Here is a 24734-nt window from a genome sequence, read left to right as displayed (position 1 = left end):
TATTATAGTAGTATGAGATTACTAACAAGTAGGTAAGTTAAGTTAGAATAATATAGTTGAGGGTGGCACCAGCAAGGCATCCACATCTCGTGAACATCATCATCATCGTTACCATCAATAAATAGTAGTAGGAACTAAATAGTCCCAATACTGGAGAATATAGTACTACTATCTAACAGGAGTGGGTAAACAGGAAAGTATCATCTGATGTACTACCTACTACGTAGTAGCTATAAATCACACCAATCTACTCAGATCCCAATATAAATATAGAAGAATAGAAAATGAGCGTCAACTAAAGCCAACAAGCAAACTGACTAAACTAACTAACTACTTGGTAGTTACAAACAAACGACAACAACAACAACAACAACAGAGTTCCACACTTTACAGCAGAGCAAAGCACACACCCCAATGCAGCGCAATGCCAAGTTGCGAAAACTATCGAAGAGAGAGAGAGAGAGAGAGAGACAAGATGCCGCCGAGAAAAGAAAACAGGATGATGACGATGGAAATAATAAGCATGATGGGGTTAGTGTTCCCTCCTGATGATCGACATGTGCCTCCCGAAAATAATAAACGAATCGAATCAAATCAAGTCAAATCAAATCAAAGAATAGATTGAAGGAACGGGAAGGAAGTGGTATGAAACGTAAAGGGAAAATAGAGAATAAGGAACAAAAAAACTAACGAATTGACTTAACTTATGCAGATGATGCAAATCTGGGGTGTGTGCGGCGATGATGAAACAGAAAAATAGCAAAAAAGAAAGAAAACTGAAATGATCTCAATGACAGCGACAGATGATGACGATAACGATGATGAGAACAAAAAGACAAACAAACAGGATAATCAGGTGCGAGCGATGCCAATTCAAAACTTCAAATTGTCCTCCCTGGTGATTTTTTTCTGACTTTTTTTTTCTTTGCAATTCGCAACAGGCTAGTCGCGAACAAAGGGAACCAAAATATGAAATCGACAACTGAAACTCAAAAAGGGAAAATAGGAAAAAAAAGACGAAAAAAGAAACAGAAGATGCCAGATAACCGTCCGTCCCCATCTCAGATCCGGTTGTCACTTTTGTCTCAATATCCGCCCCCATTGTGTCTGCGCGCGAATATCTCCAGACAAGACACACACGAGGGCGGATATCGATAATGGGTGAAAAAAAAAAAAAAATCATTGTCATCAAAACAACCCAGATCTGGATCTCTTCTTCCCCTTCCTTCCTCTCCTCATACCTGCTTACTACCTTACCATGCTGTTCAATCTAGCTAGTAAGGTAGAGTAGCAATCAACCCTGGGGCCAGAAACCGTTAGTTCACGAACGTATCCCTTCCCTTTGTGGATGGATCTGGGGCTGGAAGTTAGGCGCGAGTGGATCTTCGGCAACTCACTAACCTGTGGCACCCACCCCCCGGAGGAGGGAGGGGGAAAGGGCATAGCATGGAACTATCTAGCCACCGTGGTTAGGGCAGTTGTAGCCCTCTCGGCGGCGGATCTGGTGTCTGACGCCAGTGCAGGAGGTGCCTCGCTTGGCGCAGTAGACGACATCACCCTCAGCTACAGTGCAGCCGCAGTCGTACTTGAAGAAGTACTGAGAGCACATAGTGGCGGCGGGAGGAAGACTGGAGAAGGGACTTGGAACTGGTGGATTTGAAGGTTTTCGTAGAGATGAGCACTTAGAAAGCGCGGGAGTAGAAGTAAATAGGAAGTAGAAGATTGTGAGAAGAGATTGAAGTTTGAGAAGTTGTGGTCAGGCTGAGCTGAGCTAGCTGGATTGCTTTGCTTTGCTTGATTGCTTTGATGGATTGATGATGGTTCTGATTGTCCGATGGGGGAGTGCGAAGGGGGCTTTAAATAATTGAGGATGCAGTCTCCTGGACTACTGACCGGTAGTGGTGGTGGTAACAAGCGTTGGTACGTCCGTAGTAGGAGCAGTAAGTGTGGTTGTGGTGGTGGTGAGTCTCGAATCAGAATCCCAAATGATAAAGATGACTGCGGTTGACTGTGCCGCAACAACGCCAGTCTACGCCCACAATTGTTCAGTTGGCGTAGGGCCAGTTTGTGACTCAACCCGGCCAATCACGTTTAACGAAAATAATTTTTCTATGCAAAATTAAATGGCGGTTAAGTAAAAAAAATAAAATATTAAAATCATTTGTTGTGTTGTTGTGGCAGTGGTGGTAAGTTCGGGGGGGTTGTGGTGATCACATCGCAGCAAAAAGTGTCAAAAATGAATGGATGGATGACCGTCAGAAGAAGGTTAGGCAAGGAACGGGAAACTAACTACGGCTTGCATCTTGCTTTTTCTTCCTTTCTTTTCCCTGCACTCGGTTCTCTTTTCCCATTTTTTTGGGCTCAGCCCTCCCTCAACACGGACCAATAGAGCCGTTGAACCGGAGAATCAGTTGGTGATTCGATCTACATCACACTCGAATCATCCTTCCAAGAGAATTTTTTAATATAACAGTATCCCAACATATGATTCAGTCTGCATCTGCACCTCAATGCCTTTGGCTTTCCCCATGATGCTCCCCCTCCCTCCCAGCGGACTGGCGGCTATGCGAATCAGAAAGCCTGAGATCACCCCCATCTGGGATCAGCCTGGGAAGGCATCTTTCCCAAGATAGGAAAATGAACGTGTATCTGACTAGCATGGTCATGCATCGGCCGAAAGTGATGTGAGCCCCTCGAGGATGGTGGGGGGGTAAAGGAACGCATTAGACTTCTGCTGCTGCATCATGGGAAGGTTGACATCATCTTCACATCTACATGTCCTTCCTGCGGCAGGGAAAGACCCGTCAGGATATGCAGGCGCAAACCCAACAATTCAATTATCAAATCAGTCCCCGCAGACGACCAACAGTAGTTCGACTGCGAAGGGGGTCATGCTGTAGTCTAGAATGATTCCCGGACCAGAGCATCTGACGAATGCAAGACCAGAGAGGACCAGATCCACTCATCAAGGCGCACATCTGGCGACTGTTCTCTCGCTATCATGTGTCCTCGACACCGGATTGAACGGGAGTGGAGGAACCAGGATTGGCATGGCCACGGGCAGTCCAATATGATCGCGCCGATATCAGAGTTCGGGGAATCACCCCCACCAGCTTGGTCTGACCGTTTGGCACCTGGCGCTGTTTGGCTGGAGAAGGCTGCGCAGGATTAGTTGATCCATGAGCCACCTGCTCCTGTCAGGGGTCGCCGCAGTTCCCAAAAACGCATCCTTTCCCACGTCAAACATCATCCTGCTGCGGGTCGCTGGGATCAACAAGGTGTGTCAGAGTCCCGGAGCCGACATGCGGAAGCTAAAGAGATGAACATGCAAGAACTGCTGTGCCGTCACAGGCACGTTGGGTCATAGCTCTGACAGTGACCAATGTCTGAGCCCCAGAACCTTGACGCAGTTGGTGATATCAGTGACATCCACAAAGCCTGAACACAGAGCCTGACTGCCTTTCCCTCCTCTTGGCTCCAGTTGTTGGGAATAGCTCGGGGGCCAGAAGTTATGCGACATCAGCGCGAGCCAGCAACCGAGCGGTGCTTAGCTTAGTCCCCCATGGGACTGGGGGATTACGGCGTTAGTGTGATAGTGAGCTAGGTCTGTCTACCATGGCCGAGGCTTACTGGAGTAAATCGGCAGTGCCAGCCAGACCGTCTCCGCCTATCGATTTTCCATGATCAACCACCAGCAGCTAGGCTGAATGGGAAATGTCGGGCTGAGGCAGCGAGAACATGGAGTTCGCAAGGTCGGCACAGCACTTGCGGCGCTTTTACCATGGGCCTCTGCATGTTTCACTGAGCCCTTTCAGCCGCTGAGTTGCCGCGCCACTCAGGGCGATACGGCGCAGGGCCCGAAGGCGCTAAAACGGCGACGGTCGACAGGTTTCGACCAGCGGGCACGGCCATCTTTTAGCCGCCGTTGGCTCCCGGGAGGGGGAACGGCGCCGGTGATGGGACCGACGCGCGATGGTTCCTGGCTTGAACCTGGGTTTTGGCCTGTTCCTGAAGGGGGCTTGGTTTTCTAGTCGCTGTGGTTGATTCTTGCGCGCAGCCCATGTCAGCCACGTGATCCCGGGCTCGTTTGAGCCGCTTGGCTCGCTTGGCTTCATAGTTCCTTTGGATTTTCCCCCCTCCAAAGACTCCCTTCGTCTCGTTCTCTCGCCTCGTTCTTATTCCAGAGAGGGAACCTGCTAGTTGCATTCAATTAACCACTAGTCAGTCCTTTCACTTCATCCCTTTACCATGAAACCCTCCCCCGGACCACCATCTCCGCCCGTCGGGTGTTCCCAGCTTCCCGTTCCCTGAAGCTTCCGACTTCAACCCCGTGGTCTAGTCTTCTCCACGAGCAATGCTGTTTTCTGGCGGCTTCTTTGGCTTCTTCCAAGCAAGGGGGAAAGATCTGGGTCATTTCAAATGAGAAGCAGATGTGGCTGCCCAGCTCAAGATTTCCCGAGGAAGGGAATTCTAGAAGGCGATCTCCGAGGGGAAGCAAGAAGTTGCAGCTGCGGGAAACAACCATGGAATTCCGGGGGGGGGTGGTCATGTGGCCTGGGGAACATAACCAGAAATCCACGGGGAAAGAATAGAAAAAAAGAATGCGGCGACGACTTGGCAGGCCCGCTTCATTTCCTCCCTAAGAATGGACCAAAACTCACTATGTTCCTGACGTTGCCTCTTATCGCCTCTTTACTCCCACGTTCCTCAGAACTCGTCACGGGACGGTTCGGTCTCAATCAATAGTGCCTTGGCCACGGCTCTTGGTTGCTGATCATCCGAGGCTGGGTTCGGAGTCGTGGCGGTCCTGATGCTTGTGTCGGGGACCCCCAGGCCCAGCTCGCCCAACCAGATCGTCCACCGCATCCTGCTCGGGTATGACTATTGCCAGAGCCAAGATATGCAAAGGAAGGGGGGATTTTCAAGGATGACGTTCTCAGCCCCTCCTTTGTGATAGTCCGTTTCGCAGGCATGTGAATTACAGCGTGTCCCCGGTCCACCGTCGGGTATGAGGAATAGGCAAGCCACTGCTTGTCCCTCCACTTATCTGCTTTCTGCAGCTGGGCTAGAATCGGTAGCTCGCCTGATCGACACCATCTCCGGTCAACCCCTCTTCCCTGCGATAATGGCTTGGCTGAGCTCTGCCATAGCTATATAAGGGTGGCCGATTCCAGCCGATGAAGTGCTCATCCATCCTCTTTCTTCCAAGCAACTCTGCAAGAAAAGCTCTCTCTCTACTTGATTCCAAGTCACTTCAAGACTCTACCATTTCATCTACTTCCAAAGACTCCTTGTCCGACTCATCCATCAAACACCATGTACTCCTACACCCCCACCTCCAAGTTCCTTGTCCTGGCCCCTACCGAGACGGCTCCTCTCTCTGCCTCGACACAGGTTCGTGAGCGCTCCAGCAGCCAGTCCTCTACGGCCAGCGGAACCACCCAGCGCCCTGGATTCAGCCGTCTCCCCAGCGGTTTCCTCTACCTGGGCGTCGACACTCGCGACGCCGCTTCGCCCAGCAACTAAGCTACTGGCAATAGAAGCAGTTTCAATTCGACGAATCGCGCTGGACACGATTTCCTTGCCTCGCACCTCATCGTCTGACGGGGACTAAAGTCTAACCCCGCAGACCGAAGGAAGATCACTACGAGTTCTTGTCATGGATATCTGACGTTATTGGACGAGCGACCGTTCGGGGGAAACGAAGTGCGGGGCCCAATGTTTTCTTTTTTTTTGGGTTGCAAGATTCATTGCTTTTGCTTTTGCCAATATTACTCGACGCCAAGTCAACATCTCATGTTCATAGCCTCTTGCACAATCACAATGATACCATACTCCTTGCCTGGGCCGCGCTGCCCAGACAATCCTGAATGACTGCCAAGGGTCCATTGATATGTGCCAAGCATTGTGCCATCAGATAAACCGTAGTTCCTGTTGCACGGCCAAGCAATGATAGATTCTGCCGATCAACCCTTTTCGGACCTGCCAAGCCAGCGTGACCCCTTGAATGATTTGCCTTGTAGTCTACGGTGTACGATAAGAAGGGGGGAAAAGTAAACAGAGGAGCAGCTGAACCCTGAACCTAGTAGTAGTCCTGGAATTAGTTCAATTAAACATGGCTGCACACCGTACGGCTTACTCCGTCCATGCGTCGGAGTAAAAGGGCCCGACAGGGTTCCAGAGATAACTAGTGGCCATGGCAGCTGGCAGATATGCTATCTGGACCAGATCAGACCAGAACGGCGCGATCTCAGATCTAGCCCCAGCCCCAGCCCCAGCCCCAGCCCCAGCCCCAGCCCCCGGTGACAACTTGCAGTATGGATTTGCTGGTCACGGGTTCTGCACAGAACTGCAACTTGCCTCTCCGGATGCTGAGATACGTACATCCGCTGCTGCTGCTGCTGCTGCTGCTGCACCCAACTCAGCCCAACTCCCACACCTCTTGCTATTAAGTAGGATAACTCATTATTCATTGTTACTGACCTTCTTTTTTTTTCCTTGGTTTATTTGCTCATCTATACGATGATTCCACCAATGTTATATTCCTATTACCAAATCGAGTAAACTTACGCACGCACCCATCTAAGCATAATAGCCATCTGCTATAGTAATATTGATAACGAGTTATATCATATGTCTAATGGTGATACACACCTTCAATGGCCTTATCATCCCACTAACCACCCCCTTCCTTCTCTAACCGAGCCCACACCTACATACATACTACATACACATTACAGAAACACATGCATCCGGATATGCATGTCCGCGTACGTCTGCACACCGGACTTGGCTGTCCATGACACATACTACTGACATACTTGGATATTCCAGTCTACCTTGGGGGTAGTACTCCATGATTGGAAGAGCTTATGTTTACGAGAATACTATACTACCTACGGAGTAAATAACCCTTTTATCCGAACTACTACCTTCGGATTTAATTGTCATGATGCAGGATGATGGACAAATGGATGGGTGAATGGATGGACGGACAGTGTTTCACCGAGATGATCATCTATTACTTGCTTTTCTTCCTGATTCTTCTTGATTCATTTGCTTTCTTCCTGTAGAAATTTCCGATCGGTGAAGGCAGCTAACTATTGATGGGAGGATATGACATAAGAAATAAGTTAGGTTTCTTTTCTAGTTATTGTCGTTTTGGACTGGATGGTGTGGTGTGGTGGGGGGAGAAGGGTAATGCTTATGCTTACTTATGGTTATGCTTACGCTCATGTTAAGGTTTATGTCCGTGGCTGGCCGAGGAGAAAGAGTGTTTTGCAAAAGAAAAAATAAATTATGATGACGATGGTAAATGTAGAAAGGATCAACAGCCACGCCACCTCCCCCACGTCTACAATAAGACATATCATATCGATCGGTGTGGGAAAGTGCAAAAAAGGAAATGACAAGAGTGGGATTCGAACCCACGCCATCTTACGATGATCAGGAAGCTGTAAAGCTGGGTATTAAGGTGGACCTTAACCTGACGCCTTGGACCAACTCGGCCATCTTGCCTTGTTCATACGATATCCTCTGATTTAATGTATTATTTGTGGAATGAAAAGTAAGTCGGGGCAGACCATTACCATCATTGACTTGTTAACCCTCCGGTTTCGATAGTCCAGACTAGTCTGCTGGATAGTACAGCCCGAGTTGCGTGATTCGCGCTAGTTTCACATTAGGATCCACTGCGATTGTATCATCTCTTGGGGTCGGAATCGGATGTTCAATCGTGTTTCGGACTAGGGGTTCATTCTACTAGTAGTTTACTGCCAGGTTGACATTTCGTCTGTGGAATATTTATGTTGATGTTGGAGTGTGATGGTCGCACGCATGGTCAGCAACATTACTTCATACTAGTCAATAAGTAGCATCTGTCTGGTCTCGTCGCTACCATGCATGCGACTGCTGTTAGTTAACTAGTACTCTGTAGTGGTCTCACCATAGCCGAAGTCTCGCAGATCTAGTATGTGATTGGTGCAAAAAGCCGAGATATTCTACCGGGATAGGATCAGACGCACCATCTACTGTCAGGTGAGCTTGTTAGTATATCGCTAGTTTAAGGCTGTGTAGTACGGAGTATAAAAAAATTCTAAGTATACTTCAATAGCTGAATATCTACTTTAAACAGCCTGATTGATTGACGCTAAAAGACATGCTTACCAGGGTCATTCCTTCGCAACGGCTTCGAATGCGGCTCAAGTAGGGCTCGTCTCAGCTTCGTGTATGTATGAGCGGCCATGTGAATTTTGCTTAGTTGAGTGTAGTGATCTCCGTCGTTACTGCATTCTGTAGTGATGCCCCTCCTCTCTATTTCTTCTCGCTGCTTCACCGTGTTGAGGTTGGATTCATTTCGTATTCAGTTCGTATTCACAGTATTGGATACAGATTCACAATGTGGTCCGGACTCACGACTAATCGCTGCTCGGTCCTGTAGTATATAAACAATCATTTTTCTCTCGTCTCGCGTGTTTCTTTCTTTATCATCTCTCTGATCTCACTGAGAAACCATCATCTGCTCGATAAAGTCTATCTACTAGTATCTTCACTCGATTCGTTGAGCAAGTTGGCTAGAAAGGGTACAGTCGATGACCGACGCCTCTTCTTAATATGATATATGGTTGCTTGATATACAGCACATTGTTCACAGTATTGAGCTACTATATCTGCTTTACTATGGCGTTACCCCCCACCAGCGGATGCCTGGAGTAATCGGTACTACCTTGATCCCACCCCAAGAGGGTCGAATACACATCCAAAGTATTCGCACGTGCAGAGGAGACACTTCAAATCAAGACAACGAAGGGATAGGTATTATAGCCATCAGACCAACGGCATCTGCTTACAAAGGTCAAGAAAAATATTAAATCTTCCTGCTTGGAGCTGGTGAGACGGCCTGCCAAGAGTGCATATGCTGACGCTTGCTCCAGCACTAGGAAAGGGCGTTACGCCGCTTATCTCATTTCTCCACGTATGCCTTTGCCAATAAGGCATCGAAACTTGCTAGATGACTGTGCTGGCTGTTATGCTGTAACCAAGGATATCGCTGTGTCGGTACAACCCATGTAATATCTGGTCGGTGAGACCATCAACAAAGCTGAAAAAAAAACGCTATAATGGCTGAAAAGCGTTATTCTCCGTCCTACAGTCGGTTTCAATTCAGCAAAACATATGGGCCAAGCTACCAAATCGACCCTTTTCTGGGAGCCCATATCTCCAGCTGATCTACATGATGCTTGATATCTTCCCATCAAGATATAGCCAGCCCCTAATTACGGACAGTAGCGCGGGACTGGATAACAGAAAAGATCTTTTTGGTCAACTTCGAGCTATTACCGGGCTTTTGAGGAGCACACACCAGCAGCATTGGTCGACTGCCGTTTGTGGCTGCAAAACTTACATGAAACATCTCGAACTACATGTCTTAGAGCAGAGCACAAGGTGAAGAACTTCCTCAAGTGGCACAAATAATTATCCTTTGCGACTTAGGGAAGAGAACCAGGAGTATAGATATACTCCGGACCCATGCGATTGGTAGCCTCGAGCTTTTGAGATCTTTCGAAGCAATGCGCTATGGCTGCGCTTTTAAAGCACGCATGCAGGTAGTAATGGCCGACTGTGATTGGTTGCACCAAGACTAGAAGAGGAACGCACATTCGGGCAGCATTGCAACAATGTCCATGGGCCGCGGTCGAAATACATGCCCAATAGAACAGGATCAATGACCTTGAATGCGGCATACACATAACCATATTGCGTAAAACTTTGGCGAGATTGTCAAAGTTATGGGCTGCTCGGAACATACTATTCATAGCAGGTTCAATCAACACTTATCGAACCGCTTGCAATGCTTGACAGCTGATGGAAGAATACACATTCAACACCAAAGTCATTCTAAGCATAGAATGAACAACATTTAGTGTCAAAATACGAATCTGGAATGCTAGAGCAGCACCCACAGACGTTTTTATTCCACAACTGAAGACAGACAGTGAGGAGGATGAATGCACTTTTTTTAAGAAGCCTAGTAGTAAACTTACTACACGGCACATGGCCTCAACCTATTTATCCGCCCATTTCCTACTGGTTTACCAAGTACCCTCCTTGAACTCCGACTTTATTCCTTCTCTTCCCTCGTTTCATGCATGACCAGCCATACCTGGAATGAAGCGATCCGGCACGCTGTAGCCGTCACAGTGACCACCACAAGAAGATTATGGGGCATATTGGGGACAATGAGCGAAGCTACTCGCTTGTGTGAATTCTAGTAATAATATTGGATGATGAATAAACATGGTTCTGCATCACGCAGGCTGCTGCGGCGAGTTGATGGTTGAGACTATGTTGGCGATGGATGAAACAACCCGCACCTGTAGATCAATGAAATCCGTTTTTCTATACAACGGGTTCTCCAAGAAGGATGCTGGGGTGTGTTGATCATCGAGATGACGTGGACAATAGATGAAGCCACTCATTTCTGTAAAGTGGAGTTATGACAATCATAGCATTGTGCTTCTCCGGTCAATTATGTTGTCATTAACCTCTATACTGTGCTCTTGATATAAGTCTCTAGGCATTATGGTATCCCCGCTCCGATCTGGATCATCTATCATACTATTACCACTAGTAAATACTTCTAAGCTACTTACCCTAACATACTTACAACACCATCAAACTCTTTCCACCACCAACCCAACCCACACCACCTTATCTAGAACCGACTATATTACAATACAACACAAAGTTGGTACAACACCTTGCCACGTTTAGACTCATATAGCATAAACTAAGGCTGGAATATTATCTCAAGGCAAGATGGCCGAGTTGGTCCAAGGCGTCAGGTTAAGGTCCACCTTAATACCCAGCTTCACAGCTTCCTGATCATCGTAAGATGGCGTGGGTTCGAATCCCACTCTTGTCATATTCTTTTTGTTTTTTGATGGTTCCACTAACTACTATATCATATCGTAACCTGTCCTGCTCATTGAGTTTTTAATTATTAATTTTTAATTTTGGGTTTATTGTTCGATGGTACTAATTAGATAGATGCATGGCCTGGGTACATGCTTCTCTCACTGTGCTATTCCAAGTCAACCATCGTCTATCGGTCTACCCTAACACCTGGAATGGCAATGTGTCTTGTGAGCAATCAGTAACTAAGTAGATACACAACTGCCGTGGGGGCTAGCTAGCTAGCTAGCTAGTTAGTTAGTTACTCGCAAGGCTGACTGACTGACATACCTCACATACATACACACCTCATCACTATCCACACCACCACACTACATACACCATGCATCCATCCATCCCAACGAAACACCACCCCATTGGGGTCCAAAATCATTATTCTCCTCTATCAACTATCCATTTGTCCTAAAATCTGATCTACTGCAGCGTACACAACTAACTAACTCACTCATGTGCCAATGTCAATGACCCAACAGCCAGCCAGGGTATCAAAGCATACATCCATAAATGCCGCAACAGAAGTAAGTAAGCACAGCGGTTGTTTCAGATATAGTCAGTGCAGAAGACGGCAGATGACTTACTGTACTTACTGGACTCACAGACCACTAAGTAGCTGGCTGCATGATCATCCTTATCGCTGGGTCTATCTAGTTAGTCAGTTTCAGGTACAGCCTCAGCTGAGTGTCATCTGTAGATGTTTGAGATAGTGGGGATGAAAAGAGGGGTAGAAGACAGGACAAGACAAGGATAAGTCTAAGCCACGAATCGATATTTTTCTTTCTACTTCTTCGATGGGCTGGAGTTGGCTGCAGTTACGGCTACTATCAATAGATGCGGGCAAATAGATGGGGTATCCGCTCACGCTAGACAGGGATTCTGCAAAGCCCCAATTACTATCAATCAAGGGTTGTGGATCACACTATACTCTGAATTGTGGCCCCCAAGGGCATGAAGTTATGGAAAAAGATGCTAGGGTAATCGACATGCGCTCAATGCACTGGTAATGCTCCAACCAAGTCATCCTCACCCACCGGTTCAAAACAAATACCACATCAAAATCGACAGAGGCCGGGTTGTGTGATCACAAGAAACGTATTAAATTAACCACAAAATAATCCTGATCAATAGGAATGTAAATAGCCGTAGCACACCAAGGACACCACGTCCGAGAAGAAGTAAAGTAGAGAAAAAATGCGCAATAATCAATGGGGGAGTCAGAAAAAAAAAATCAATTTACAATCAGTACTATAGTGACAGGGAAAGGAAAAACGAGAATTTGAACAAAGGAAATAAGGCTTTATGGAAAACAGGGGAAATTCGAATGCGAGATAGGGATATGTATGCGGGAACAAACGGTTGCTGGTACAATGCGAGGACAATTCGATAGCTGCAAGCAACAGAAGGGACGAATTTTGCGTGGGTATCACGGGGGTATCCAATTAACCATTTTGCTCTTCAATGCCGATTTCCAAGAGCTGGTCGCCTCAAAGGCCACCTCCAAACCGAGAGGCACCAATCGAGACCCGTCATTCCGTCGAACCCGTCCTCACTTCGTGGGGATCCTGGGTCTGCGGCGAATGCCAGAGCACCTGCGTCGCCTTCCTGGGCATTGCCATACGTTCAATTCCCGAATCGCAAGCAGGTAATGAGACGGGGACTGCTTGTCATTCGTCATTGTTCGACCGCGGTAACCAATTCTACACTGACCGGCTATGTCGCGTTCAGTGTTGTATTGTGACAAAATATTAGTAGATGAGCTCCAAGACCAAGAATGCCAGCCTATCGGTCATCGCCGGCTCTCGACTTTGCTCGTCGACGGAAGAAATCCATTACTTTTCTGGCGGCGCCAGAGCTGCCAGGCCGGTGCGCCAAGTCGCGTTCGTACTCGTAGGCGTCTGCGAACTTCCGGTGGTTCTTGGGTAAGACGCCAGTGCCTCGTCCAGGTCGACCAGCCTGCATTGACGGCCGTGGCGTCTTATCGTACGGGGCGGAGTATTCCTCGTAGTGGTTGGGTGCTGAGTGGTTGGCGTACTGGTTGCGATAATAATGTTCATTCTCATTCTGGTACACTTGCTCGGCCGAGGTCGCGCTGTAAGAGGTCGGTTGGTATATTCCAGATTGGTTCGAGTGTAGTACGGCAAACTGTTGGTCAATCCGGGCCTGGTAGTTGATGGGTTCGTCCTGGGTCAGGATTTCGTCTCCCGGAGCACCCTCAGGCGCCGCTCCAATGGCATCCTGTGTCCCATAGCTAGCTGCGCGCGAACGAGCCTGCATTGTGCTGGTCGACGGACGTGGTTCGACCCGGTTTTCCGTCGAACGGTCTGTTTGCGACTCTTCATCAGGAGTTTGCGATCTGCTGGAAGAGAATCCCTTCAGGGAGAATGATGGCGGTAGGAATGAGAACCTTCGAGGCCGGCCTTCCGCACCAGATTCACTAGTCTTACGGTTATATCCATATTGCATGGAGCGTCGTGAATCCATCGACATCCGGGTGTCATCCCCACCGTATGGTTCCTTCATACTCGTAGGCGGATAACGCTTGCCATTCTTCTGTCGAGGACCGCTACCCTGTCCACCACGCCCTCCGAAAATGGAACCAGAGCGGCCAAACAGCTTCTCGCCAATGCTTGATACCGTGTTGGATCGCTTGTGGCCCTTCGGGGGCTCTTGTCGGGGTGTCGTGTTGAACTTAGCCGGCAGTTTCTGTGTACTTGGTTGACCAATGGACTGTTGGGACGACGAATCTTGCTGGAGAGGGGCGGAGATAACGTATTGCTTGCTCTTGGGTTGTGCGAGCCGACCCTGGGCGTTCGTAGCGGCCACAGTTGGCGCAACCGGCTGTCCATAAGAGCCTCGTGATGGCAAACGACCGGCGTTGAACGAGGCCATGGAGCCACCGGTAGTGGGGCGGGTGGCATGGGTCGCAGATGTTGGTGCCGTCCCAGTGAGTGCAGAAGTATCGGACGTTGAGCGAGGCAAGTGCCCAGGAGCAGGTGCCGGCGCCGGGCCAGCGGCTGCCTTTGGCTCTCCAGTCCGCACGTTGGACGCGCCAGACATATCACGGGCCAGGGTGCCCGACGGCATATTAGGCACGATGGGCCGACTATTTGACCTGGCTCTCGTCGGTCGAGGCTCCGACGGCCCAGCTGGCTCCGCGATACCTGCATCCACTCCGGTAGGGACCTCGCCCCGCGCAGTTTGAGACTGAGGTGCAACATATTCGACCTGCACGGTTCGTCGTTTGGTGTCTCGAGGAGTCTTGGACCGTTCGACCGCCTGCTCTTGGGAAATGTCTCCTGCATGGTGGATCAGTCCTCCCACCGAGGGAACAGGGCTATTGTTGTATGTCTTCGGAGGCTCCCGAACGGATGCGCTGCGTGCCAGCGACGGCACTTCCTTGTGCGGTTCTGCCCGAGACACCGGGTTAGTGGCAGAGCCTGCAGGATTCCTGGCGGGATCCATACCCCAAGTGACGGTGGTTGTGGCAATGTCCGCAACCTTGGTCGTACTGCTCGTGATGTGGGAAACAATGTGCGAGTACTCGCTGAGCCAGCTGTGCCGGGCCACCTCAAACAGGTCTGCGCGCTTCCGAGGATCAGGCACCAAGATGCGCCTCAGAAGATCGCGAGCGTGGGGGGTCACATATTCGGGGAATGTTAGAGGGGTAGTGACAATGTACTTGTACAACAAGTTGATGTTATCACCGTCCGGATTCGCCGGGTCATCATCGAAGGGCAAATATCCCGCGAGCATAGCATACTATGAACCAATTAGCGCGTTGCAATTATTATGTTATGCGAGTGTCACTCACCAAAATCACGCCACAGCTCCACACGTCGACCTTGCGCCCAGTGTATAGCGAGTCGCTGACCACGAGCTCCGGCGCGGCATAACAAGGACTTCCACAACTGGTCTGCATCAGATCACCTCGCCTTAAACCCTTGGCGTTGGGCCTGTCCAAGCGCATCCGCTTAACAAACTCCTTGTTCGTCAGGTTATATTCGATCTCATCACCCAATTCGTCCATGGGGTCGAACGTATTCGCAAAACCAAAATCGGTGATAATAATGTTGCGATTCCGGTCCAGCAACAAGTTCTCCAGTTTCAAGTCACGATGGACAATACCCTTCTTGTGAAGATACCCGACACCCGAAACGAGTTGCGCAAACAGGCGACGAGCGGCATTGTCCTTGAGGTACCGATTGTTCAGAATATGGTCGAAGAGCTCACCCCCAGAGGCGTACTCCATAATAATACCGATGTGACGGTCCGTCTCGACCATCTCGTGGAGCCGAACGATGTTCGGGTGAGCGAGGTCACGCAAAATTGAGATTTCGCGGTAGATCTTGGGTAACCGGCTAGGATTTGACCCAAGAGACTCCCTGCGGATGAGCTTGATGGCTACCTGTATGGTGCCGTCTCTCTTCCACCCCAATTTCACCTTGCCAAACTCGCCCTCACCCAGCGTCTGTCCAAGAATGTACTGACCAAACGTCGTCTCCTTGCGCTTGACAGCATGATCCGAGTAGTCGTGCCGGCTTCGTAGTCCACCTCGACCTCCATCATCCACACCATCGCTTCCCACCAAGCCCAACCCGGATGCCGGAGCGCTCTCCGTCGATGGGGATACCGACGAGCCGGCCTGCCGGACCTGCTCCCGTTCGATGTCCACAGACGGATCACTCACCAGGACCTGATTGAGTACTGCGCTAGACTCCTTCTGTAGCTCGCCCTGGCCTGCATAACCTTCCATGTTATCCTCCGAAGACGGTGCCCCCGGCGCGTGGGAGCTCGGACCCTGCGGGTATTCCTCGGGCATGTTCACCGGGCGAAATTGGCTGTCCTCCCCCTTCCTCTCACGGTGGCTTGCACTCCGGTCATCGGCTTTGTTCTTTCCGTGACGAGAACTCGAGGAATTTTCGGCGGAGGATGAGGAGGGTTTTGCACTCGAACCATGGTGACCGCGGTGAGTTGACGACGTCCTCGGCGGCGGGACGGGCGGAGCACCCAGTAGGTCGGGGTAAGCGGGAGAGCGGTTGTTGTCCTGCTCGGACGGCGCTGCGGGTGTCAAGGCTGGGGATGCATGGGTGGTGAGCGGCAAGGACTGCGATTGGGAGTCGTTCATAGCCGAAAGAAGCTGTCAGGACCGAAGAGGAGGCTAGCTGCTGAGCCGTTAGCACTACACGGATTGCGCTGTGTGACGCTCCATCGCGGCGACTGTCGCGGCGACGCTGACAGCAGAGTTGCGGCGCATAATTCGGAATGACGGAGCTGGAGGGGGAGGAATGTGGACAGGAGCAGCCACGGGGGAGGGGCAGACCAATGTGGAATCTCGGCCAACAGTGTAGGGCAGCACGTCACATACCTTCGTTTATTGAAGACGCAGCAGAGCCTTTGAGATGAGGGACTGCTGCGTTTGCGGTCCGGGGACAGCCTCTTCAGGCAGACGCGAGACGGCAGATGAGCGATCACCTCGGTTCGCTCTGATGGAGCAATTGCGATCGGCGAGCTGAATTCCGACACGTCCAAGCCCTCCAGAGGGAGATAAAAGAGGACGTCGTTGTTTTTCTTTTTTACTATCTGTTTGTGGGGGGGGGAGACAGTGACCGATCAGTCCGGAGCTAAAGGGTTCCGGTCGGGCAGCTGAGCTGTTGTCTCTCGAGTCAGTCTCAGTCATCGGAGGTCCCATTCGAACCACCGATAAGGGATGAATGGTTTAGGGAAACAACTGACAGGGTACTGGGTCACCGACAAAAGCAGAAAGATGTTGGTATAAAGGACACCAGGTCGATTAGAAGCAGCAGAATATTAGTGCAAAGCGACGTCGGCGAAAATAAAGAAGAGGAAGCTAGTCAATACTCGCGTTTGTCAAAGAAACGCATAAGCTGCTGCTTGTTGTGGATTTTGAATTTTCTTTTTTTTTTTCTTTTTTTGATTTCTTGCGAACCCCTGGTAATATTGTAGGATCGCAGCAAGAAGGGGGGGAAATATCTGCACTGCAGAATTGACTCTTGGACCTTGGCCTCTTCCCACGAGTAATGGCTACCCAGGTGGGTAATGGGTTGAAGAGGGAGAGGGGGGGGGAAGAGAGTCTGCGGCTCGAGAGATTGAGGAATTGGAGATCGGAGGGACGAGACCGACGCGGGCGGGAAGGGGAAGAGCAGCAGCCTCGGGAGAGACGCGAAATTAACCACCACGAGCCACTTTCTTACTTTAGCACGATGGACAGTCGACGACGGGAAAGCTCGCTTTGGACCTTTTCCCAGATACGGCACCAATTTCAACACTTCCGAGGGAATTGACAAGGCAGAGTGTATGCTACTTTGAATAGCATGATCAACAGGGAAGGGGAAATTGGGGAGAGGGGGTTGATGGTGGAAGGGAAGAGGGAAGAACGAAGATGCAGCAACACGCAGCAAGCCAGCAGCCAGCAGTAGTTGCTTGAGCAGCGGTAGCAGTAGCGTCGCGACAAGAGGGGTGCTTGAAGCCTGGTGTGGAGTTGTCGTCCGTCTCTGGAACGGGGAGCGGACAGGGGGGGGCGCGGCGCGAGGGGAGCAGGAAGACCGGCGGGATCAAAGGACCCAAGGGGGGGGGGAGGGCGTCTAAAAGGAAGAGGATCCCGAAACGAAGGCAAGAAGCAGAAATAACAAGTGAAGAGAACAAGAATCGAATGAAACCAGAACAAAAAGAACAAAGGGAACAAGAGAAGAGGAAGAGGAAGAGGAAGAGGAAGAGGATGGAGGGAAAGAGATGATGATGGGAAAGAAGAAAGAAGAGGGGATAGAGAGAAGGGGAGGAAGAGATGGCGGTGGTAAGTGTGAAGTCGTAGCAATACGAATAAAAATAATAATAATAATAAAAATAAAAATAATAATTTTGATAATGCTAGTTAGTCGACTACTACTAGATACAGCTAATAAGCCAGGTATTATTATTATTGCCCTCCTGCGAACGATGAACACCCACCCAAGCACTCTGACGGGGCCACCTGCTAAGTACTATCTGCTAACTGCTAACTACTTCATATCTGGTTAGTGAATGAATTGACCTGGTTACCTCGTGTCGGGAGTACGTAGCAGAATGTCAAGTATAGAAATGAGGTTCCCACCTGAATTGGGGAGCCAGAGAAACAGCAGGGACAAATAATTCCAAGGCGAGTCGCGAGAAGGAACGGGCAACCAGTCCGTCAACCAGCATTTGCTTTGCGTTGCTTTGCTGTGCTGGCTGGGGAAAGCAAAAAGCGGGTCAGCGGGTCGGATCTCTTTGCCAGGAATAATCATCGCCGCCCCAATTTAAAATCATAAGCAACTTGCCAGAAGTTAAAAGCGCAACATGGCAGTTGCGAAAAGAAAAAAAAAAAAAAAAAAAAAAAAAGGAAGTAGAAAGAAAAAGGAATTAACCAACAGGTTAATGACAGATGAATGAAGTCAAATACAGCTCGGTCTTTACTGGAAAATCAAATTCTATTTAAGACATTCATATCTCAACCTACATTTCCATAAGAGACCTACCTACATAACAGAACTACATCAAAATCAGCTGCATTGGGGGACCTCGGAAATATTGGGAGGAGCGAGGGATGTGACTGGACCATGGGAACCTTGAATACGGACGGAGGAGTGGGCTTCAATTGGGAAAACCCGACTGACTCTAGAACGTTAGTAGTGGGGATGACCGCCTTCCCTGGCTACCTAATATCCTCACGAGGTGGTGACGAAATGCTTTTTTGTTTTTCTTTTTCCTCTTCCTCTTCCTGTTCCTGTTCCCTTTCTCCTTTGGTTTCCTTCTTGGATGCAAAATGGGGCAGAAAAAGGGCGTAATGGACGCCCGATCCAGATGAGAACCACTAAAACAAGGGCCTGAACGTGGGTGTTGTCCCTTGCCTGGTTCGACCGGCCGTTGGGATTCTCCTTCTGAGTCTGGTCATTCGTCCGGATGGGCGATCGTGTACCTTATGTAGTAGTGTTCACTAGAACCGACTATCTACTACGTACTCACTTGGTGTGCCGATTTATGCATGCTTTTCTGTCGATTACCACTATAATAATACCAAGCGGCCCTCGTATACTTAATTGGAGTCTTGCGCAGTGGTCATGATCAGCCGACACAACCCTTCTTCCCAGCTGCCAGCTTCCCAGCACATCACAGCCAGACCGACAGACCAGAGAGAGAATAGACCAGAGACCAAGTGAGCATGAGAAGGCGCCAAGTCATCAGGGGCATCGAACCACTGTTTCAAGCCGGCACGAAAAAAAGTCGCTACTGGAGCCGCTGGGGCAGCCGATCGTCATTACGGCGACTAACCGGGCAGTCATCGTCTGCGCCCAACTGCTGATTGGCTGTCCGGAAGATTACCGTCCTGGACACCTCAGGTACCGCCGGTCACGCCGCCCACTGGTACCTGCCTTAGGTACCACCGCCTAGTAGGGGACTTACAGTAGTCTGTTTTGCTGGTTTGCTGGTTTGCTGTTTTAATTGTTATTCGACTTGTTATTATGATTTCCTCTCAGAATCTACTACTACTAACTGGCTTCATGAACTCCCGATCGCTACCAAATCTAATTAACTCAACTAAACGAACTTAAATCACATACACGTCAATGGATCATACCCGTCCCTGACCAAAAACAAAAAAAAAAAAAAAAAAAGCCCCCAACCACAGCGCTTAATACATCTACGTGCTCCTCTTCTTCTTTGGGTCCTGCCCCATCCTTGACCCTTGGATATCCTATCCACGGTAGGGATAACCGCCATCCCTGGAGTTGTCCTTCTTACCATGATCGGTACTCTAATTATTTGCCCATCAAGGTCGAGCTTATTTAATGCTGGTGTCATTCCTTTTTTATCCCTTGGATGATGGATCATCATACTTCCTGATATCTTTCTTATCGACTGTCTTTTTCCCTTCCATCTACATGTTCGATAAACTTCCATTCCTGAACCCCATCCTCCGCAACTCTACTTACTCCGCCCTCCAGTCTTGATAGCTACTGATACGACATGTCCAACCACACTAACCGGATTCTTCCGGAATGGAGTAGATATTCCCATGAGTGCAGCATTGGACTAACTAGCGCCAGCTTGCACGCCATTGGACCAACCACCCCATGCTAATGCTGTATCTTACTCCTACGTCTCCGACATGAAACCGACCTTGATCAGCTAGCTACCTTAGCCTGCCAGCTAGGATGCACCTCATCCAGCTATTTAATTAAAAAGCTGACAGTCTAGTCTACTCGGCTTACCCGAGAGGGAGGGGAGGGAGGGGGCCCGTCAAGCCAATCCCTCTAAAATAGGAACTCTCGACAGGGATGTTCCCAGGGAAGCAACAAAACAAAACAAGACAAGACAAAACAGAAAAAGGCCCATGCTCAATCAAGGAGACACCCCTCTTGATTACTTTTGGCGGCCTGGGCAACTACCTTTGCAGTGTAACCCTACGAGTGTACTGTAAGTAGTAACCGGATCTACTCCGCATGACGACCGACGACCAGTTCGTTACCCCAGCATCGCGCCGATGATAATAGTGAGTTTCGGAGATTTCCCCCAATTACGTATGCGCTGTGAGCCTGTGACAACTATCTACAGTAAACTCTAGCTAACTAACTAACCGATCTAATTATAATTTCAATTGCATCCCTTCATCAATCCCCTTGTTTGTCTGCTGCTGCTGGTTGTCGGGGAGATCTCCTTACCCTGCCAGCCTTATCGATGTCTTCTTCTGCAACATAATCAATGCTTGTCTGAGAAACCAATTCCAATTTGCGCCATGTTTACTTTCCCAAATCGGGGTCTGATGGGCAACTATCTGTACATGGATATCTGAAATAATCTCTGAACACATAAACACCACAGTTATATGATCTTTCCCTTTCTTGGGCTAGTCGCGTGGAACATGATCTGCATGTCTATATTACTTGTTGCCTCTGCATCGAGCTATGGGGTACTACTATGACAGGGACTGAGATATAACTAATTTCCTTTGCTTGATCTCCCCGGGAACGAGGCGGTCCTTCTCGGGGATATACATATTGCATGATCGTCTAGTAGGTAAATAATAAATTGCATTATAGGGAGCCTTGCTAGGATACCATTACCCTCTCACTCATCTCTGGGGTAAGGAATGACTCGCGCGCATCTCCGAACATGATCATATCGACCATCTACTGGCTAAGTAGCGAAACAAAGCTGTCCTACCCAATAAATCCATTCATGCAGCATAGCATCAGATATTCCCCTTTATACGTGGCATTATGCCGAACTGCAGCTGTAGATTGCTCATAGCCCATATGTAGTACTTATGCAATTCTCCCACATTATGTTCGCATTGCTATCCCCGCTCTCCCTAGGCTACATACATACACGCATACAGGGTGTACAACATTACATCACCCTGCACATAAATCTCACATGCTTCCAATCAATAAAATTTACTGCGTGTCATACACCTTCTCCCCTCTTCATTCGAACAGAGAACCAGATACCCACCTAACCCAGAGAAATAATTCTACCTACCTGAATCCTAAACTCTAGACATCGGCACTATCTACATCCTTTGTAACATGAACCCAATGAATCGATATTGACACATGACTACCAAGCATGCATTGCATACCTCCCACCGCCCATAGATATCTAGACTATAGATATACTCTATACCAAGAACCCATAATCTCAACCCCCATATGATAATTCTGGATAACCCGCCAACCGACCCCACCCACGATCCACAACAACCACACAATGGTTACTTACAGTTCCCACAAAAGAGTTCCACCCAGAGAGTACTACTGCAGGGGAAGGGGAAAAAAAAAAAACAAAAAGATATCGACAACAGTCGGATTTGAACCGACGCCTCCGAAGAGAATAGATTTCTAGTCTATCGCCTTAGACCGCTCGGCCATATTGTCTTATTGCATGTTTACGGGGTGAGGTTTTGGTTATATTAGGGGGAAGCTAGGCTAAAGAGGTATCTTTCTGGTGTGGTTTTTGTTACTCAGTGAGGGATGTGCTGGGATGCTCTGTATAGGTATGGTTTGGTTTGCTTTGGGTTACGTTGATTTAGTAGCTTCATTGCTTGGTCCTATTAAGTAGTACTAGTAGGTTAGCTGCCAGGTAGTAATACTGGGTGAATTGGCGAGATGATACTGTGAACTATATACTACTATATATATTTGCTGCGGCAGGTCATGGTAAGCAGTAGTAAGGTGCGATGATTTCACCATGAGAGCAGTGCCCAGGTAGCAGCATAACTATTACTAATTGATGTAGACCCAGTGTATGCCATAATTGGACCTGGTGATAGGCGCCGGTTCGAGAACGAGGAGCAAGACGTAGGTATCAGCTGGGAATGCATTGGATTATAGGATATCGACTCGGATACATCTCTACGATAAACCCACGCCTAGTGGTACCGAAACCGCTGCAACTGTTCCTGTTTATGGTTAATTTGTAGTAGTTATACCGCGTAGTAGACAGAAAGTCAACATTGGTGGTTGGGTATCGAAAATTAATATTCACAACTAGTCTGGAGATAGAGTTGGTCTCTCTAGTGTAGTATATGACAAGAACAAATGTCACTGCTGTTCCCGTCTCATTGATGTGCCACCGTATGTCAGGCTGCATCATATCTCCATATAAACAAGGACGTGTCATAAAATCATCCGAAAGAGCACAGAAGAGACGACACGCGGGAAATCACCAGCCCAGGGCATCAAGGTCATAAAATCATACATTAAACAGTGTAGCAAACAAATTAGAACGAAAGAACACACCCAGAGCATCCACGTCAACGCTTGCCCCCCGACATGGACATACCGCTCAATGAAGTAGTGCCCGGTGCACCGTATGCGGGTGGAGGGGTCGAGCTGGGAGACTGACGTCTTACAACCGGCTCACGGCCATATGCCTGACCTGGGCCAGCTACTCCAGCAGGAACATCACCGCCGTCGCCCGTGCCAACGAGGACCTGCTGCCCGTTGCGCATACGGCCGACGACCATGCCCCTCGCAACAGACTTCAGCACAGCTTTGCGGCTGACACCCGCAGCGTCGATATATACCAGACCGACATTCTTGACTCCGCCAGTGAGGTCGGAGGCCACTGAACCAGCTTGCTCGCCATAGCGATGTCCAATCATGGTGCTAGCTGCATTGGAGCCGGTGATCAATACGTTGCGAGCACCCTGCTCGATGCCATCCGTCAAAGTCGAGAACGCAATCAACGACTTGTTCAGGATGCCGGGCTTGTAGTCGCCCCCGGACCTATTGACACCCCTCTGTGTACCGTTGTCCTTGCGGCGGGCCAGGGAGGCGCCGATATTCTGGGCGTATTTACCCACCTGACCAACTGTCTTTGCAGACAGATCGGCAGCACCCTGCGAGAATGTACCGACCTTCCGAATCCGAGAATGTGTGGCGTCAGAGAAGGTCATCGGTTTAGGGTTGGGCTTGGTCTTTTTGGTGAAAGCTTCTGCGCCGCTCGTGATAGCGTTGGCAAGGTAGGAAGATCCAGTGACAATCAAGCGAGAAGCAGTCGCAGAGGTCTGAACGATCGTCGAGTCTTTGTAAACCGGATGACGAGCCATCCGCAGGTATTCCTCGGAGACATTGCTGACGTTTACTTGGTTACCCTCGGCTTCAGTAGGAAGTTCAATCTCCACGGGTCCTATCAAGTCAAGACTGTTAGCACATTCATGGGCTAGGAGGGATAGAAGACGTACTCTTCGAGCCAGGTTTGACACCAGGCTTCTCAACCACATCATACCCTTCCATTTCACCAACGACGCTTCCATCTTCCTCATCCACAAGAACGATCCGGCCATGGGCATCATCCTGGGCAAACCCTGACGGAGCAACATATCCTTCGCCTGGCGCGTAAGTTGCGGGATTATACGGAGCATGATTGCTCGGTGGGGGAGCGCGTTCGAGGAACGCCGTGCATTGAGCCAGGATAGTCTCAAAGGTATCTATATCATCCTGTGTGACCTTACCCGGACCCGAACCGATACCCGGAAATTGGATGCGAATGAATGCGCCATCATCAGGGCCCACATCCCAGCGAGGGATCAAGTAGCTGTCTGGAGACTGGTGGAAGATCTGGGTGGTAGCAGGAAGCGCTAGGTCCAGTTCCGGTGGCAGATGCAGATGAAGGTAAAAGTCCTCCTCTGCAGACGCATCAGGGGGAGGCGTTGAGGGGGAATTGCCAGGTGAGGACGTTCTGGTGGGGACCATCAGGAGAGAGAGGGTCTGAGGCCCAGACGGGGTCAACTCTGTCTCTTCGCCATTCTGAATGTGGAAAGCACGGATGTTGCCGATGCTGTAGAGTAGCCTTGGATCGTGAACGGTAGAAGTCATGACTAAATTGCTTTGAAAAGAGACAGTAGACACGTTTCAGAAACCAAAGACCCTGTGGTTACCAAGTGGAGGACTTTGCGGGGGGGAGCTGATAACACGGCACAGCCGCTTGGCGGGGAAGATTGCAAGATGAGAGACGGTGTACTGTCCACAGCAACCAGGTGAATTATGATAGTGAGTAAAGCAGAGAAGAAGGAGAAGAGATGCGACAGCAGAACCGGGGGACAGGCAATAAATACTTGCCCGAACCCCGGGCAGGCCGATGAGCGTGGAAATTAAGCATGAATGAATGGATGGCGGCCAAGAGGGGAGTGACATAATCGCCCCCGTCCGCTCTTGGCACTGCTGCGCCACACACCATCACATCACACCGCACCGCCACATATACTCACGGCGGCGCGTGAGTGG

General features: G+C 49.4%; 5 protein-coding genes and 3 non-coding genes across 8 annotated transcripts; 4 read left to right on the top strand and 4 right to left on the bottom strand.

Annotated features, from left to right (window-relative positions):
• The first annotated feature begins 1078 nt into the window (after window positions 1-1078).
• On the top strand, window positions 1079-1997 carry BO87DRAFT_371774 (uncharacterized protein). Its single transcript, XM_025622117.1, has one exon. It carries the CDS (start codon window positions 1349-1351, stop codon window positions 1658-1660), a length of 312 nt encoding a protein of 103 aa, XP_025485069.1. The 5' UTR covers window positions 1079-1348; the 3' UTR covers window positions 1661-1997.
• Window positions 1998-3613: 1616 nt separating this feature from the next.
• Window positions 3614-4225, top strand: BO87DRAFT_3079 (uncharacterized protein). The gene has a single exon (XM_025619413.1). The coding sequence runs from the start codon at window positions 3708-3710 to the stop codon at window positions 4029-4031; it is 324 nt and encodes a 107-aa protein (XP_025485068.1). The 5' UTR covers window positions 3614-3707; the 3' UTR covers window positions 4032-4225.
• Window positions 4226-5316: 1091 nt separating this feature from the next.
• On the top strand, window positions 5317-5526 carry BO87DRAFT_420714 (uncharacterized protein; the record flags this gene model as incomplete). Its single annotated transcript, XM_025627019.1, has 2 exons — window positions 5317-5394; window positions 5446-5526. The coding sequence occupies 2 exons, from the start codon at window positions 5317-5319 to the stop codon at window positions 5524-5526; spliced, it is 159 nt and encodes a 52-aa protein (XP_025485067.1).
• Window positions 5527-7406: 1880 nt separating this feature from the next.
• On the bottom strand, window positions 7407-7518 carry BO87DRAFT_t3. The gene has a single exon. It is a non-coding gene; the product is annotated as a tRNA-Leu (tRNA).
• A 3294-nt stretch (window positions 7519-10812) lies between these two features.
• On the top strand, window positions 10813-10924 carry BO87DRAFT_t12. Its single transcript has one exon. It is a non-coding gene; the product is annotated as a tRNA-Leu (tRNA).
• A 1826-nt stretch (window positions 10925-12750) lies between these two features.
• BO87DRAFT_392286 (putative serine/threonine protein kinase (Kin4)) lies at window positions 12751-16096 on the bottom strand (the record flags this gene model as incomplete). The annotated part of the gene is made up of 2 exons (XM_025625002.1): window positions 12751-14730; window positions 14783-16096. The coding sequence occupies 2 exons, from the start codon at window positions 16094-16096 to the stop codon at window positions 12751-12753; spliced, it is 3294 nt and encodes a 1097-aa protein (XP_025485066.1).
• Window positions 16097-21799: 5703 nt separating this feature from the next.
• Window positions 21800-21881, bottom strand: BO87DRAFT_t2. The gene has a single exon. It is a non-coding gene; the product is annotated as a tRNA-Ser (tRNA).
• Window positions 21882-22435: 554 nt separating this feature from the next.
• On the bottom strand, window positions 22436-24719 carry BO87DRAFT_371769 (senescence-associated domain-containing protein). The gene is made up of 2 exons (XM_025622116.1): window positions 23693-24719; window positions 22436-23637 (listed from the first exon to the last, which is right to left on the bottom strand). Exons 1-2 carry the CDS (start codon window positions 24324-24326, stop codon window positions 22760-22762), a joined length of 1512 nt encoding a protein of 503 aa, XP_025485065.1. The 5' UTR covers window positions 24327-24719; the 3' UTR covers window positions 22436-22759.
• Window positions 24720-24734: the final 15 nt, after the last annotated feature.

This window comes from Aspergillus neoniger, assembly GCF_003184625.1.
Source record: "Aspergillus neoniger CBS 115656 unplaced genomic scaffold BO87scaffold_1, whole genome shotgun sequence".
In the NCBI taxonomy this organism is placed as follows: Eukaryota; Fungi; Ascomycota; class Eurotiomycetes; order Eurotiales; family Aspergillaceae; genus Aspergillus; species Aspergillus neoniger.
This window is presented reverse-complemented; position numbering and strand designations above follow the sequence as displayed.